This window comes from Pteronotus mesoamericanus, unplaced genomic scaffold (genome assembly GCF_021234165.1).
Source record: "Pteronotus mesoamericanus isolate MK-2021 breed Mesoamerican mustached bat unplaced genomic scaffold, CSHL_Meso_final contig_82, whole genome shotgun sequence".
Lineage (NCBI taxonomy): Eukaryota > Metazoa > Chordata > Mammalia > Chiroptera > Mormoopidae > Pteronotus > Pteronotus mesoamericanus.
In genome coordinates this window covers 14,519,958-14,536,334 of record NW_026555265.1, presented here as the reverse complement: position 1 = coordinate 14,536,334, position 16,377 = coordinate 14,519,958, and the positions used below count along the sequence as shown (strand labels likewise).

The following is a 16,377-nucleotide window of genomic DNA, read 5'->3' as shown; positions in this document are numbered from 1 at the left end:
GGTCAATAGCAAGGTACTAGAATTAGAACGTAAACTGATGACTGAAAAATTAAATAACCTTTTTCTCTCACTGCCTTCTAGAGAACTAATAACCATTAAACAGTGTCGTGTAATGGAAATAATTTGAATTTTGAAGTGTGAAGATCTAGTTTCAATTTGCAACTTTATATATGCAAGCCACTTAAGTACTTTGAATCATGGTTTCTAATATATAAAATGTGGATAATAAATAATGTCTTCTCAACTCAGTCTCATAGAGTTGTGATCAAATGCAGATGTGCATGGGAGGGCAATTTTTAAATTACCTGGTACTATGCAAATGTTACTTTTCATATGATCCTTACTGCCAGTATGATTGTGATTCTCAGAACTTTTTCCTCACCCCCACCCTTTGCTCCATTAAAATTTAATTACCTCTTGATTTTTTAAATTCTGCAGAGATTTAATAAAAAAAGAAGTTGGAGAATATAAAATGAAAAAATAAACCAGAGTTCTTATTTCTTTTATACATGAAATGAGAGATACAGATTTTTCTTTGTTTCATGAATAGACTTTTAAGCCTTTATTCCACAGTGTAAAATGAGTCAAGTCAATAGCACACTTCAGTGATACCATGGCAATAATAATGCATTTGCAACATTAAGTGTCAAATTTTCCTCACATATTTCAAAAACTGTTTTACATTTTTTCTGGTTTAACCTCTCGACACCAGTGAACTTAAGGCTTGTAATTGAAGGATAAGTGAGCAAAAAAGCAGTTCAAGTGATAATATATCCATTTCAATTCCTATTTTCTGGACTGAGACCTTTTATGCTAAGTTCATGTGAGAGTAAATTTTTATGACAAAATTATAACCCTCACATAGATGTTACTCAGGCAGGCTGAGATCTGTCCTGGTATAATGGATTTTGTGACAATGAAATGCAAGAGAGTCTCCAAAAAGCTTTGCCTAAGGAATTTCTGACAGTAGCCTATATGCTGCTGAGATTTTCAAGATGCTATTATGACTCATTTCTACTCATTATAGAAAAATGGCTTGGTATTTTAATCATGAAATACAATTGTGTTGAAAAGGAGTAAGAATTGTAAAGGCATAATCTATGGAATATTGCCATGCACTCATATTAGCTACACTATTTAGTAAATGTTGCTTTTAATGTGATTTTACGTAATAAAGCCTTTTACTTTGGAAGGTTGCATATATTTGTTATTCCTAATTTGAGTTTCACTCATAATTTTCTGCATATCACTAGTTGAGTGAAAAGGAAGTGTCTTCTACAACCAGAGATAGTCTGAACTTTATGTAATGCTCTATAAATTATTTACTAAACAGTAGAATACAGCTTCTCCTATTTCAATGGGTTAATTTTTTGAGGGCAAATATGTAAAACTGCTTCAAAATATTGTAAATGTGCAGTTACAAATATCATAGCATCTATAAGAGCCACATGTTTTCTTTCTTCCTCCAGCTTTATTGAGATATAACTGACATAGACACTGTATAATTTAAGATATACAACCTGATGATTTGATACATGCATATGTTGTGAAATGATTATCACAACGGGGTTAATTAGCACCTTCATCACTTCACATAATTACGTTTGTGTGTGTTGAGAACACTTACGGTGCACTCCCAACAACTTTCAGGTATATGTCCATCCATTTGGAATGACCAAAGTTAACGTAAACACTTTGTGAGAACGAATTGTTAGGGGAAAATGTGAGGACAGAGAGAATTTGTGTTTTCTCCAGTGATCTGTTGTAAGTTTCTCTGGGAATTACTTGTTTATTTTTTTTTCATCTAAAGAAAATCAGGCACAGATATTTGTCTTAAATGAGAAACAGACTCTTGTCAATGACCCTATTGTTTACTTAGCCAAGAAGCACTTTTTTAACTGTAGAATGTATCCAATGCGTAGTATGTGGGGCGGGTACCTCTGATAAGATTTTTAAAAATCAGTTTGGAGTAATAATGTCCATTGGAAACTCAATTTTTTTTACATTAGTAAAAATAGCAACATTTTTCATTTATTTACTTATTTTAATATTTACAAAAATTTTAATGAATTTGTTAGGGTGACATTGGTTAATAGAATTATATAGGTTTCAAGTGTACAATTCTATAATACATCATCTGTATATTGTATTGTGTGTTCACCACCTCTAATCTCCTCCCATCACCATTTATCCCCTCTTTGCCGTCTCTTCCTCCATGTCTCAGACACGAACATTGCCAGAAAAAATTTCAAAATATAAAACAATGTCCCTTGAGTGAACTTCAGAGTAAGAACACTAGAAAAGGAATGATGGTTTAGAAGATTATTTGTGTGTGTGCGTGTGTGTGTGAGACACATTGTAAGAGACAGCATAACTTGTAACTTGGGTAAAAAGTCCTTTTACTGATAAATGAGAAATGTCAAGGAAAGAAACACAGCATTGGGTACTCAAACTTTCCCATAAAGTTTTAGTGTTTAGTTTAACATGGATATTTTTCTTTACCTATTTATCTTCACAATTGATATGAAGTCAAAGAAGCAAAATACTCTAAGATACCATGTGAAAGCTATTTACTTGATAAGAAATAGTCTTGTTAGAATTTTTACTCACTCAAATGATTTTCATCTGTTTGAGAAAATAAATCTTAAACTACATAATTGCTTAATAAAATAGTACATAAAACTTTTGTGTCCTTTATAAACTGAATAGTAGATGAATACAGGATGATATTCAACAATTGGGATTATCCTCTCACTTCCTCCATCTACACAACCAGTGGAATTAGAAGTCTTTATGCAAAATTTAAGGTTAGAATTTCTTTTAGTCCTTTCTCAGTTGAGTAAGTAAGAATGAGTGTGTAATTCCCATGTGGCATGTTTAATGGAACAAATTTACACTCCTATGTTCTGAGCCAGTTTTGAATGTAAATATTTAGGTATAGATATTATATTTTCTTATAAGGGACAACTCAATCTCATAACCACAGTTTTGTCTTTATATTTCTTGGCTCTGTCATTTTCTCTCTCCTCTATTTGTAAAGTAATTTTGTTACAGTTGGTTCCCCCAGACAGTTTTACATGGAAAACTTTAAATTTACTTACCTTATAACTATCAGAAACACTATCCCCTGTAGATTTGATGGCACTCTTTCTTTTATGGGTCCCTAAAGGATTCATGAGGATTGTGCCAGAGTATTTGTTGACCTGCTTTCTCAGGATCTTATGGATCCTCAAAAAATTTTCTAGAGCATTCTGAAAAGTAAGTTTAAAGGAAGTTAAGGAACTTTTTCCTTGGCTTCAAATTCTGTCAGGCGTCCATGTTCTGGATTTCTAGCATGCACACACCACTGTCAGCACATGATGAAGAACTAAAGAATTAAGGTGAGGGAAAAGCTGTTTTGTAACACTTTCTTAAATAGTAGGATTATGGACAGTGTAAAGGTATAAGTTACTCTGATTGCCCTTGGTCAACATGATGCTTTCTTTTTTCAACTTGACCTGTATTACCAGGCTTCCTGTCGATCTCTTACCAGGGGCAGGGCTCACAGCTGACCAGCTGTCTTGGCTGTCTCTGTAACTGCCAAGAGATGTTTTGGCATGTAGTTCCCTCTGACTATAACAGGTTAAACTATTTTGAATTTAATATATATTATGTTGATGGAAACTGGTTGTGTAAAGCACTGAGATTCATCTCTATATAAACCATTTTATTTCCTGTTATGGCATTCTTTTGCTGTTGTGAAGACATAAACAATGCCCATGTGTATTTAAAAATATGCACATGTAAGCAAAGTATGTTTTTGTAATTGAAGATATTCTTTCTTATTAACAGTATGCATGAGAAACATTAATGTTTGATTATTAATGTTAATAGATGAATGTAGAAAATATAGTTTATAAAAAACAGTAGACACATTTTGGAATGTGTTTTATTTTTATTATATTAGCGCATAAAATGATGAAGCCACATTGTGAAACTCTGATTCTGGAGAAACTGAGGGTTCTCATCTCTTTCTTATGACCTGCTCTATATCACTTTTGAAAGTATTCAAAATAATACTTTGTGCTGGGTTTAGACCTTACTTGGAACAAAGAAAGGTAGTTAAAATCTTTTGTTTAAAGCTATTTGTTAAGTTGCTACTGAGAGAAAATAAAAGCAAAAAGAATATAGGACTTAAATGTGCAAGGGTCAGGTGATGTGGAAGTTTTATTTAGGGATAATTGAAAATTGACTTTCTGATGAAAGGCACAAAGAAGAATTAATTGGCTTATTCCAAACTGAGAGCCATTCTTTAGGAAGTGTGCTTGAGGATGTACTTGGCAATATATTTGATAGCAAGCATGGTCTCTTTACAGGTTGACTTTATCTGAGATTCTGGAAGGAGAAAACCAAATCTGCCTTTATCTCGGAGCTCAAAGGCGAATGTGTGTTTGATGCCCAGGTTGTAAGCCCAGTCTAAAGAAGAACCTGATATCGCGTCTGTAAGACATAAGCAGTAAATATTTAATTAGAAACAAGTGCTAATGTTTTTCTTGAAATGGAAATTCACTGGTGTAAAATTAGCAATAAAAAATAATTATGTGTACAGTTAATTGCAGTAATGAATGGGAGTAGTGGTCTGCATAATTTAGAGTGTAGAGTAAAATATAATCATAGCTTTGGGAACCATCACGCATTTTAAATATATGCTGCATTTTCAAAATTACATTTTGCTTGGGTCAGTACCCTAAACCGAGTTTGTTTCCTGTGCATGCTGATGCAGATGGAGGCAGTCTGAGCAAGGACAAGGAGCCGAGAAAGTCAACTGAGATGGGGGTTACTGGTCACTGAAAATCCCCCAAGGAAAACTCTACATACAAATTATGGAAAATTACATTCTTTCTAACAGTTCAGGTCTCTTTCTTCATGTTGCTAGGGAAAACTCTTTTACAGTTAAAAGACCAGGAAAGTTATCTTAAGGATGTATTTAATCTCCTAATCCAACTTTTCCATGGCAATATTTATGAACTTTTATTAAAAATGGTATTATTTGGTAAAAGTATTAAAAATATAAACACACCTAGATGTCATATACTTATAAGATTTAGATAAGTGCATATAAATACTAAAATACACTTATGTATATTTTCTTTACATAATAGAATAACTACTTTTTTCTACATAAAATAATTTTTGTTCCAGGACAATACCGAGTTTAACTGACATTAACATTTTAGATTTGAAAGCTAAGAATTCAAAGCTGTGAAGGAAAAAAAAGAGAAAGAATGTTTTGGTGTAAAGACATAAGGCTGGCTCTTAAATTATTCAACAGATGTTTATTAAACCTTTAATATGTATGATGCACTTTGCTTGGCACTGTGGAGGGTGGATGATGTAGGTGCTAAGATGAAGACGCCATTGGGAACTTAGAATTTAGGGGAGAGAAGTCAAAGAGGCAAATCTGTTGAGACTAAACAGAATATATAAGTACTGTAGGAAGACTAAAATATCTTATGAAGATTTAAAAAAAAGAGATTTGCCTGGTGATGATGATGGGATTTCATGCTCATCCCTGCTCTAATACCACCTTCATGATGGAGGTGGTATCTGAGGTGAGCCCTGAAGAAAGGTACTTTTCTAGATGGAGATGGAAGAAAGGCATTCTGGCCCGTGAACCAGAAGGATGGGAAAGCACAGGTGCATTGTTAGGAACCAGCGGCATCCACTTGGACTGGAACAAATGGAGCGGAGAGAATTTGTAGGCAAAACTCAGAAAACCTGAGAAATCCGGACACTGTCTTTTGTTTGGGAGGCAATAATAGCCATTTCAGTGCTGCACTTAGGGTAGTTAATCTGGACTGGAAAAAGTGGAAACCAATTAGGAGGTATTGTGAAATGAAAGCCTGAACTAATATAGACTCACCATGCTGGGTACAGAATTGAAGACTCTATGTAAGAAGCATTGGAATGGAAGAGTCACAGAATTTGATAAAAATCAGTGAGGTTTCAGTCTGGGTGGTTGAAAAATGACCCACTTTATTAATAAAAACAGAAACTCAGAAAGAATAGTGATGGGGAAAAGAGAGTAAAGGAAGTAAAGCACAAAGATGTGCTTAGATCAGTTGGGGACTTGGGAAAATGAATTCTGAAATTTTGGCAGAAGCATCACAGGTGAAGTTGGTTTGCATAAGATTGATTCTTTTATTAATATTAATATCCCTTTCTGGTTCTAGAAAATTTCTTTGATCTGAAATTTATTTTATCTGATATTAAATATGGCCACTTCTTTGATTAATGTTTTCATGGTAAAACTTTTTCCAGACTTTCAGTTTCAACCTATGTTATATTTGAATTGGGTTATTTATAGTGAATTGCTGAATCACATATTTTTAAATCTATTTGCCAATCCCTGCCTTTTAATGAATATATTTAGGTAAATTATTGTTAGGAGTTAAATGTGCCATTTTATTATTTGATTTTTGTTTGTTCCCTCTGTTTTTATTACTCTGAAATAGGAATTTATTTTATATTTAACATATTTAACTATATTTAATATTTCATTTCATTGCTTTCTGCTTAGGACTCCCTTTTGATTTATTTATAATAATGTTTTTGATTATATCACTTTATATCATTTTCTTAGTGGTTGTTCCAGGTATGATGATATACATACATAATATATCAAATCTATTAGTATCAATGTTTTATCATGTCAAGTGAGATATAAAAGCTTGCATTTAGGATTTTTTCCTTTCCCACTTTTTAAATACAACTGTCTTGAGTGCTTCCCTATATACATTGAGCATTACAGTAGATGGAGTTGTAATTTTTGATTCATCCATCAGGAAGAGAAAGATAATCTAATTAATTAATTAGTTAATTCCCTAATCCACTGTTCTTTCTTCTTTTCTACAGTTTCAAGTCTTTTTCTGTTATTATTTCTTTGTTATTTGGAGAGCTTCCTTTAGCCATTTTTAAAGGGTAGGTCTGCAGTTGACAAATTCTCTTAGATTTTCTTTGCCTGAGAGTGTCTTTATTTTTCTGCATTTCTGAAGAATATTTTTACCAAACACAGAATTTTGGGTTGGTAGTTTTTTTAGCACTTGAAAAATGTCACTTCTTTTTGGCATTTCATGGTTTTAAATGAGAAATCTGTTATCATTTGAATTATTTTTCTCCTCTTGATTGTTTCTCTCTGGTTACCATCAATTGTTTTTTCTTTGTTTTTCAGCTTTAGAATTTTAATTATGATGTGGTTCAATGTGAGTTTCTTTGAGTTTATCCTGTTTGGGGATCGCTCAGCTTCTTGGGCATATTCATTTATGTCTTTAGGAGATTTAGAAAATTTTGATCTTTATTTCTTCAAGTATTTTTTTCTAGCCCCACTCTCTTCCTCTTCTTTTTCTGGACTTGGATGGTACGAATGTTGGAGCTTTTGTTATTATGCCATAGGTCCCTGAGTTTTTGCTCACTTTTTTTTTAGGTTGTTTTCTCTCCTCAGATTAGGTGATTCTATTGTTTTGTCTTTAAATTCACTGATTCTTCCCTCCATCATATTCATTCTACTATTGAGCTACTCCAGTGAGTTTTTTAATATTTAAGTTATTGTATTGTTCAATTTTGTGATTTACATTTGGTTCTTTTTCACATCTTGTATTTCTTTGGTGAGATTTCTATATTTCATTTGTTTCATGGCTCTGTAATGCTCATTGAAGCATTTTCATGACGGTGTCTTTGAAATTCTTGCTAGATAATACTAACATCTAAATCATCATCTTAATGTCATCTCTTGCCCTTCTTTCCTCATTCAAGCTGTGATTTTTTTTCATTTTTGATGTAACAGTTGTTTTTGATTGTTTACTGGACATTTTAGCTATTATGCTAAGTCTGAAATCTTAACTGAAATATATTTTAGCTGTAGTCTCCCTGTTTAGGTTTAGCCTGCGGGCCATCCCTGGTCTTCTACTGTGGCTTGTGATTCAAATGCTAATAGAGTTTTCAGAGCCTTTGCATTGTTATGTTGGTCTGGTTAGTTTGCCTAGTGCTGCAGGGCTCCCACTGATTCTTGCAGGTGCCCTGCTGAGTGGGAAAAGGTGATTTCCTAGCTGGTCTACCTGGTGCCTCTAGGTGGCAAACTCAGGCCCTAGCCTCTAAGGATAGAGAATATTTCTTTGAAGAGGAAAATAATAGGAAGGGCCTGATGACAGAACCTTGTGGAGTAGCTGTATATTATACCTACTTTTGAGAAAGTGTCTACTTTTAGAAGCAGTCAGCAGAGACAGAGTTGAAAAGGATGAGAAGGCAAACCAGGAGAGTTTAGTGTCAAGGAAGATAAAGGAATGGCAAGAAGAGATATCAACAGGGTGCAATGTGGCATGGATTTTGTGGAGCATGTAAGCTGAGATAACTGTGCTGGCTGTAGTGATCAAGAAGACTACCACTTTTAGCTAGAGTTGGATTTAAGTTCATTAAGAAGAAAGCACATAAGGTAAGAGTTTGGTAGCAATGGAAGTAAGGAAAATAGAAACTGATTTAGAGTGTTAGATATTTTAAAAAACTGGGCTAGTTTCTAGCTCTACTAGTTCTCCACTTGCAGTTAAATAAACTCTTCTGATTTCAAAGAGTTAAAAAGTATGGCTATTCCATTTTTGAAAAATTTATGTGATATTTTTCATTAAGTTTAATAGTGGTGACTGAGAATCACCACTCAGATGTCCAGAAGGTATCCAACCATGTAATATGAAAAATAGAGACATTTATTGAAGAACATATAAGATACAAGAAATATACATAGGAAAATGACACTTTAGTCCCCTTCAAAGTAGGCACCTTGGGACCTCACACAGTTTTCCCAATCACCATCAATGGCCTTGCTGTATTTTCCTGAATCTCAGTGATGGTCTGAAATCTCTTCCCTTTCAAAGGTGATTTTAGCTTTGGGAAAAGCCAGAAGTCTCAGGGCACAAAATCTGGGCGGTAGAAGTCTGAGTCACCCAGGTGATTTGATGTTTTATTAAAAGCTCTGTAGGAGATGTGATGTATGAGCTGGCATGTTGTAATTATAAAGCTGCCAATCACCAGTTGCCCATAGCTGTGGACTTCTAAATCATCTGAATAGTTTCTGCAGAGGAATGTTCAAGCTTAATGTAAAATTTGGTACAGATTCATTGCTCTGCTCACTTAGTCATTTTGAATATGACGGCCACACAGTACACATGTTCACTCAACAGTATCTACCACCCCCATTGACTAGTGCAGTGAAGTTGTCATTGTTTACACATGCACATTCCAGTCCACTTTCCTTGGCTGCCATGTTACATTGATATCATGCAAGCCGTTCTTGTTATCTTAACAATGGCTGGACTTTTTCTGGATAGACCTATATATAGTGGTTTTATTTTTATATATGTAAATATATATATATATATAGTGGTTTTTCATAATTGTGTGATGTTACTGAGCATAAATACATTTTCTTTTATTACACCACTTTTTGTATCTTCAAAACCTTAAATTTACAAAGCTAAACTATATTAAGGCATAAAATAAATGAGACATTAAAAGCTTTTTATTTGTAAGAATACATTATTGTAGAACTTAATTTGTTGAACATGCTACTTAGCCTTGTATTTATCTCCATGTGTACCAACTTAAATACATGTATATTTATAAAATATAATAATAATTACTTGCTAAATTAACTCATTTCATTAATTCCTATCACATCCTTATGATTAAAGTACCAATTGCTATTTTACAGAAGAGGAAACCTGTCTTCAGTGTTCGTGCTATTAACTATATAGTGTACTACCCACCATATGTCAACCTATAGTTCTCCCAATAAAGAGTTTTCATTGAGTTCTACAAGATAATTTTTTTGTTGACAATATTTTCTTAATATATAGATATTAAACTTTTATTTTTACTACTTTGAAGGCACATTATGTGCAATGAACTTACTCTATTACAATTAAAATAAGTCAAAATAAAACTGAACTGAGCTAGGAATCCAGTTTTACCCCAGAGGAATTCACATAAAATGATTCTGGTAAATTAATGTATTTTTTATTCTTTAGAACAAAGTGTTATTGACATGCATAAAACATAATAACCTGCACTTTTTATATCAACACTAAGTCAAAATTCTATTTGAAGCAAGAGAGCAGAAGCTAGAGATACATGGTCATAAATTAAAATATTTTTTCCTGCCTTTTTTTTGTTCCTTAATATAATCTCAGCTTCAATTTTTCTTAGTAGCTAGATTTTGGGTGTTGTGAGCTACAAAATTGATGTGATGTCTTGATTTTCTCCTTTTCAAAATGTATTGTGGCAAACAGTATGAGGTGGAGAAAGGAGCAGATCTAGCAATTTTGGTGCATGGGAAGGCACTGAAAAAGGCACTTTGAAATTAACTTTATAATTCATGATGTCATGCACAAATGGATGATATTAATAATGATACATGTGACCTGGTTCCTATTAATCCAATGAACTGTTTTTGCTAACCAGCTACTATGTTCAGTTATTTCTAAGATGGAAAAGGATTAGATATGCTGTCAATATGCAAATGTAAACATTTCACAATCTTTTAGCATCAATTTTTGTGCAATCTAAATATTGCTGCTTTGTGGCAGCGTACTTGGTATACCATTGTGGTCTGGAATGCTGATTTTTGTTTCTATTCTTCTCTAAATTAATAAAATCTTTCTGTATGTTTTTGTAACTACAAATGAGGGATTTAGTTAAGATCAGTGGTTCTCAACCCTACTTACATCTTAGAATCACTTTGGGTGCTTAAAAAAAAGAGTGCCTGGGCCCCACCAGAAATAATGAAATCAGAATGTTTTGGGGTGGGGCCTAATCATTTGTCTTTTAAGAACTTCTCAGATGACTCTAATGGGAAAGTGAGGCTTAAGAACCATGAATTAGATCAGTGATTTTCAGCTGGTACGCTGTGAGAGGCACAAAGGTGTGCCGCAAGAAATTTTAAAACATGCAGTATCTATTTAGTCAGGGGTACTGACTTCTTTTTTTACCTTAGATTGTCAAATTAAAAGAAGTGACAATAGCCAATACAACCTTAGCCATCCAGTGTGAATGAATCAAAATTATACCTATTATTTTGGTCAGATTGGCAAAAAATTAAGATGTTTTAGTAATTAGTTTATGTGTATCATGAGATGAAAAAGGTTGAAAATCACTGAAGTAGGTCATCTTTTATGTTTCCTCCTGGTTCAAAATTTTTTGGTTTTAACTTTTTAAAAAAAATTTGCTGTATTTGCTTCTTAGGTTCAGATTGTAAACATATTTTTCCTGGAGATCAGAGATCTCTCCACAATTTGGGTATTAAAAATGCTCCCTCAGGCCTTTTCTTCTGTCACTATCAAATCAAAGAGAAAAATGATGGCAAGTGCTGGATGTTTTCCCCAAATCCTGGACTTCTTAAATAACAATCAGGATATTGGTATGACTGAATGTTAATTGTGGAGTGCCTGTATTTTCTATTCTTACCAAGTCAAACACTTTGTGACCTTTTACTTCTCATGACTGTTTAACATTTAATTAGATGCTTTATTAAGCAGTCATTGCTAAAAATTTTGAACATTTATTAAGCTGCTGCAGTCCTGTATGATACAGGCAATGCTTTCTAAATATGAATTCCTTTAAAAATCTTTTAACATTATATAATAAAAAAGTTTAAAATACTGCTACACAGTTGTATAGAATAGTAATTCCTTTTCACCTTCTCTCATTTTGAATGTGACACACGATGGAATGGAGCTATGGTATCTTTGGCTATCTGCCACTTAGAATGTACCTATGTGAGAGGAGTCACTGCATCTTAACTCTTCTTTCCTACCTCTCGAAGCTCCAAAGTGCTGGGCAATTATTAGGTAGGTCCTCTGTAAATTAAATGGTTGTGATGCAATGCTGTACATAACTCTACTATACTCATGATTTACATATGTAGATGTGCAAAGTGTGTAGCAATCCTTTGATTTTCTACTTGCCATTTGCAAAGTTTGTTCCCGTTTGGAACCCTTTGTTTTTTGATGCTAAGAGTATCTGTGTGTTTTTCCTGCTTATGATATGAGTTGCTCTTACATATCTAGTTGGCTTATCTGGCCCTGCTACTTCTCAGTACCCACCAAGTAGGCTGCTATTTTAAGGTGATGTTCTAGTCTTCTCTCTTGTTCCTTACTTTGCTTGTGTTTGTCCACTCACATAGCTAGGCATATCATTTGTTTTGAAACCTTGTTGTCATTCACTTGTATGTCATTCACTTGCATAATGAATTCCTGGCATGGCTATATTTCGGCATGATCTGTTTGGGTGTGGGCAATTCGCTGTGTCATTGTACTTTTTCTTTAACCCTTTGCCAGTGACTGGCTGATAGGTGATTGCTGATGAATGTTCTTTAGGAATGGGACTTGTCTGTTTTGTTTTTCCTTTTTTTCTTTTTTCTTTTTAGTCATTTATCCAATTCTACCAAAAAAGCTGCCAGTAAGTTGGCTCTAGAAGTTGTATGTGATGACTATGGCATTTCAAATTTCATGGCAATTGTTGAGGGTGTAGACTTTTAGTTCAAAGATTATACTTTTTGCATGGATTAGGGAAGTGGTTTAAAAGTGTGTCCAGGTAGGGTTATTGCAAGTAACCCATAGGTTCATATATACATATTCATTTTTTCAATCCATAAATTCTAAAAGTATAATGGAAATAAGCATGAGTTAGCCATGAAATGCAGTCTTCATGCTAAAAATGTTGGCTATCATGGCTCTAGAGAGTGATGCATGCTAAATCAAGTCTAGTCTTCTGGTTTCAATCCATGTTCACTCTTTTTGGATAAGTCAGGACATCACTTTCAACAAGCAACTTTATGGGAACTGTATTCGATGTTATCCATGCCCCACACTGCACTAAATATTAGGTGGTATAAGGGGAGATTGGAAATATGATCCATACTTTTGAGAAATTAAATTTTGTTAAGAAGATAAGGTTTTGTAAGCTGTTTCATTGGGAATTTTCTGTTAAATTTGGGCCTAAGTACTGAAGCTCAGAAATGGTTTGGAGAAAAGATAACTTTTACTGAAGTATTTCTAAACTGATGCCAGTGGGGTCTAGCAATGAGAACAGACATGATCTCACTTTCTAGGGTCTGAGTTAATGGTCTTGATTGGTGAAAAACAAATGAATTTATTTTCCTTGCCTAATTACTATAGCTGCAAGAACCAAATGGGTAAGCAGTGCACACAGTGGTCAAAATCATAAGCTTTGGGTTTTGTTAAAACCTGGGAATGAGTGCCAGTTTAGTTAGTTACAAGTACTGCCCGAGTCATAGGTGCTGTGATGATTAATTGAGATTGTAAAAATCAAGGGCTAAGCAGGGTGCCTGATTTGTAAGAAATGTGTCAGAAATTTAAAGTGCAGAAAGAAAGTAAAAATAGTGGAGTAAGAAGTGGTGCTGAGGCACAAAAACAGAACAACAGAACTAGAACCCTGTGACCTTCTTTCTTAATCTACCATACAGATTTCAGTTGAACACAATAGGAAGGGGCTGGTGAGAGAGACAGGGCACTGGTTTATATTAAATTAATTTAATCTAGGACACCGGATTAAAGTGGCTTAAACTGTTGGCCTACTGATTTTTCTACCAGGAGCTAGGGAAAAAACTGTTGCTTGCCTGGGAGACTAGCCCAAGTAAGAAAGAGTCCAATTAATGTTAAATGATTAAAAAAAATTCAACTTTGAACTAATTCTTATTATTCATGTGAGGATAAAATGTATAGTTGGTGGGCACAGGAAGGGGGATGTATTAAACTGTAAGTTTGTCTTGATTTAATAACTTTTGTTGACCCTTTTGTTTACAAGGGTTTTGTTTACAAGGTTACAAGTTGACCTTGTAACCTTGTAAAAAGTTCAGCATAATTTGTTTCAAGAAAAATATTATCCTCACCAATGGCAGATTTTATCCTCCAGATTCACATATAATTCAAAATCACCTGTTAAAACTAAAGGTTAAAAGAGCAATTCCAAATGTTCTAATCTTAATTTACAAATTCTTTAATTTCCTTTAATATTTATAAAGAAAAATTAGGGAAAATGACACATTATGTAATAGGAAAAACTTACAAATTTTTGATGCTATTGGACCGTAGATGTAGTGGGTTTCATTGCGAGTAGATAAAATGTCAGTGCTGATCTTTGCAACTTTGCTCTAGAGAGAAAAGGAAATTAGGAAGTTAGGGTATTACGTAAATGCCATTAACTTACTGAGGATTAAAAAAATCAGTTTACTGGTTATTTGTTATTTGAAGGTCAAAATAAATGGTTAAATGAGAAATTTTCAGTAAGATATATAGTCATTGTGAAGATTTCTAAATGTGAAATCTGTTATCTACAGTAATGTCTTGTATCATTTTGTGGTTCTGTAATCCTTTTCTCTCTCTCTCCTTTTCCTTTCTCTGTAACTTCCTCTCTTCAGTCCATCATTCCTTTTAATAAAACATATCTTCTTTCAGATTTTTTTCTGGCTTCAAATTTTTTTTAGCTTTGATACATATGTACATATTTAAATTTATTTGGGTGACGTTGGTTAATAAGATCATTTAAGTTTCAAGTGTACATTTCTATGCTACATGATCCATATATTGCATTTTGTGCCTAACACCCAAAGTCAAATAATTTTTCATCACCATATGTTTTGCCTTCTTTATCCTTTACTGACCGCCCCCCCTTCCCTCTGGTAACCACCATACTGCTGTGTCTATGAGTTTATGTTTTTATATCCTACATATGAGTAAATCATGTGGTTCTTAGCTTTTTCTGACTGACTTATTTCTCTTAGCATAATATTCTCAAGGTACATCCATGTTGTCACTGGGTTCAGATTTTTGTCTCTTCCAAGCCAGTTTCTCCCATGTTCCTCCTTCCTTTGTCTTTATAGATTTCACATCATCATAGGACTTTCTTTGCATCAGATTTTAGCATATCAAGGGCAGAAAAGTGGTTGACTCCTCTTTAAAACAGTTTTATTAAGTTAGACTTTTTCTTCCAGAGGAGCATTTCATGATCGTTAATACACATTAGTGTTTTGTGCTATGAGAATGAATTTTTTGGAACAAACTATAGTGGAATATAGTCATTATTATATTTGTAATCAAATGAAGTTTTTTTTAGTCTATGTGTATAATGTATATAACCAAGAAATATTTTTTCTTAATTTAGTTGCTGCATAAAAACTCTTATTTTATTCAAATGGTTTCTTGTATATATTTGTAGTTTTTAATACATAATGCCATTTTCCTAAGGACAGATTGAAATTGCATTGCTGTTTTTGTATAAGTTATTCATAATTATGGATTCAGATTTTCAACTGGATTGATTTAGTAAATGATTCTAGGAGCCATAGATTGCTTGTATATTTTCTGCATATTTACAGATGGTTTTAATGATTGTTCCAAATCTCTGCTTCAACTCAAAATTAAGTGCTATTTTGCTGAAACAATTGACTGAAGTCAGAATGACAATTGTGTGTCTCTCAAAATTTAAAAAAAAAATTTATGAGGCAGTATTTGAACCATATCTTTTACTTGATATGTTGTATTTGCCAGTCACCATGGGACCTGGGACACTAAATTTTATCTGCTTTATTTCTTCTACAGCAATTTCTTCTACAGCAATTAAAAATGTTTCTTTTCTTTTCTTTTTTTTAATCCTCACTTGAGAACATGTTTATTGATTTTAGATTGGGTAAAGGGAGGAGAGAGAGGGAGAGAAACATTAATGTGGGAGAAAAACATTGATGTGAGGGAGAAACATTGATCAGTTGCCTCTTTTATGTGCCCTGTCTAGGGACCGAACCCAAAACCTAGGCATGTGCCCTGACTGGGAATTGCACCGGCAGCCCTTCGATTTACAAAATGATACTTCAACTAACTCAGACTAATTGACCAGGGCAAATATTTATTTCTTTATATGGATATTCATTTATTCATACTTCCAGTCCTTGTAATTTATTGAAACTCTTATCTAGAATTTTTTTTTTTAAAGCTAACAAATTAGGTCCATAGAATGGAAAAGGATGCTTAGTGGATCATAGTTCTGGAAAGACTATTTTTAGTGAGGAAGTTTCACAAACATTCTTTGGATAGTAATGTTCTTTTTTTGGATAGTAAAAGTATTAATTTCATTTCTAAGTTGATCTGGAGGATTAAAATACAATGGATACCCTTAAATAGGGTGTCCCAGGGGAGGCATAATCTTTGGTGTTCTATTAGACTTTTGCTGTGTGTGGTTTTACACTATGATATATGGTAAATGTGTAATGTAGTAATGGAATTCTACTCTGATGGACTAGAGACATTTCTTCCTATTGGCTTTATCTTAGAATCATGT

General features: G+C 33.5%; 1 protein-coding gene across 1 annotated transcript in view; it reads right to left on the bottom strand.

The window, feature by feature from the left end:
* Positions 1 to 3,962: 3,962 nt before the first annotated feature.
* The window catches only part of CPA3 (carboxypeptidase A3), a 30,885-nt gene continuing 18,470 nt past the window's right edge, over positions 3,963 to 16,377 (bottom strand). Inside the window, exons 10-11 of the mRNA XM_054585282.1 lie at positions 14,113 to 14,197; positions 3,963 to 4,479 (exon numbers count right to left, since the gene is read on the bottom strand). Of these exons, the coding sequence (XP_054441257.1) occupies positions 4,292 to 4,479; positions 14,113 to 14,197 (273 nt within the window). The 3' untranslated portion in view covers positions 3,963 to 4,291. The remainder of the gene's footprint in view (positions 4,480 to 14,112; positions 14,198 to 16,377) is intronic.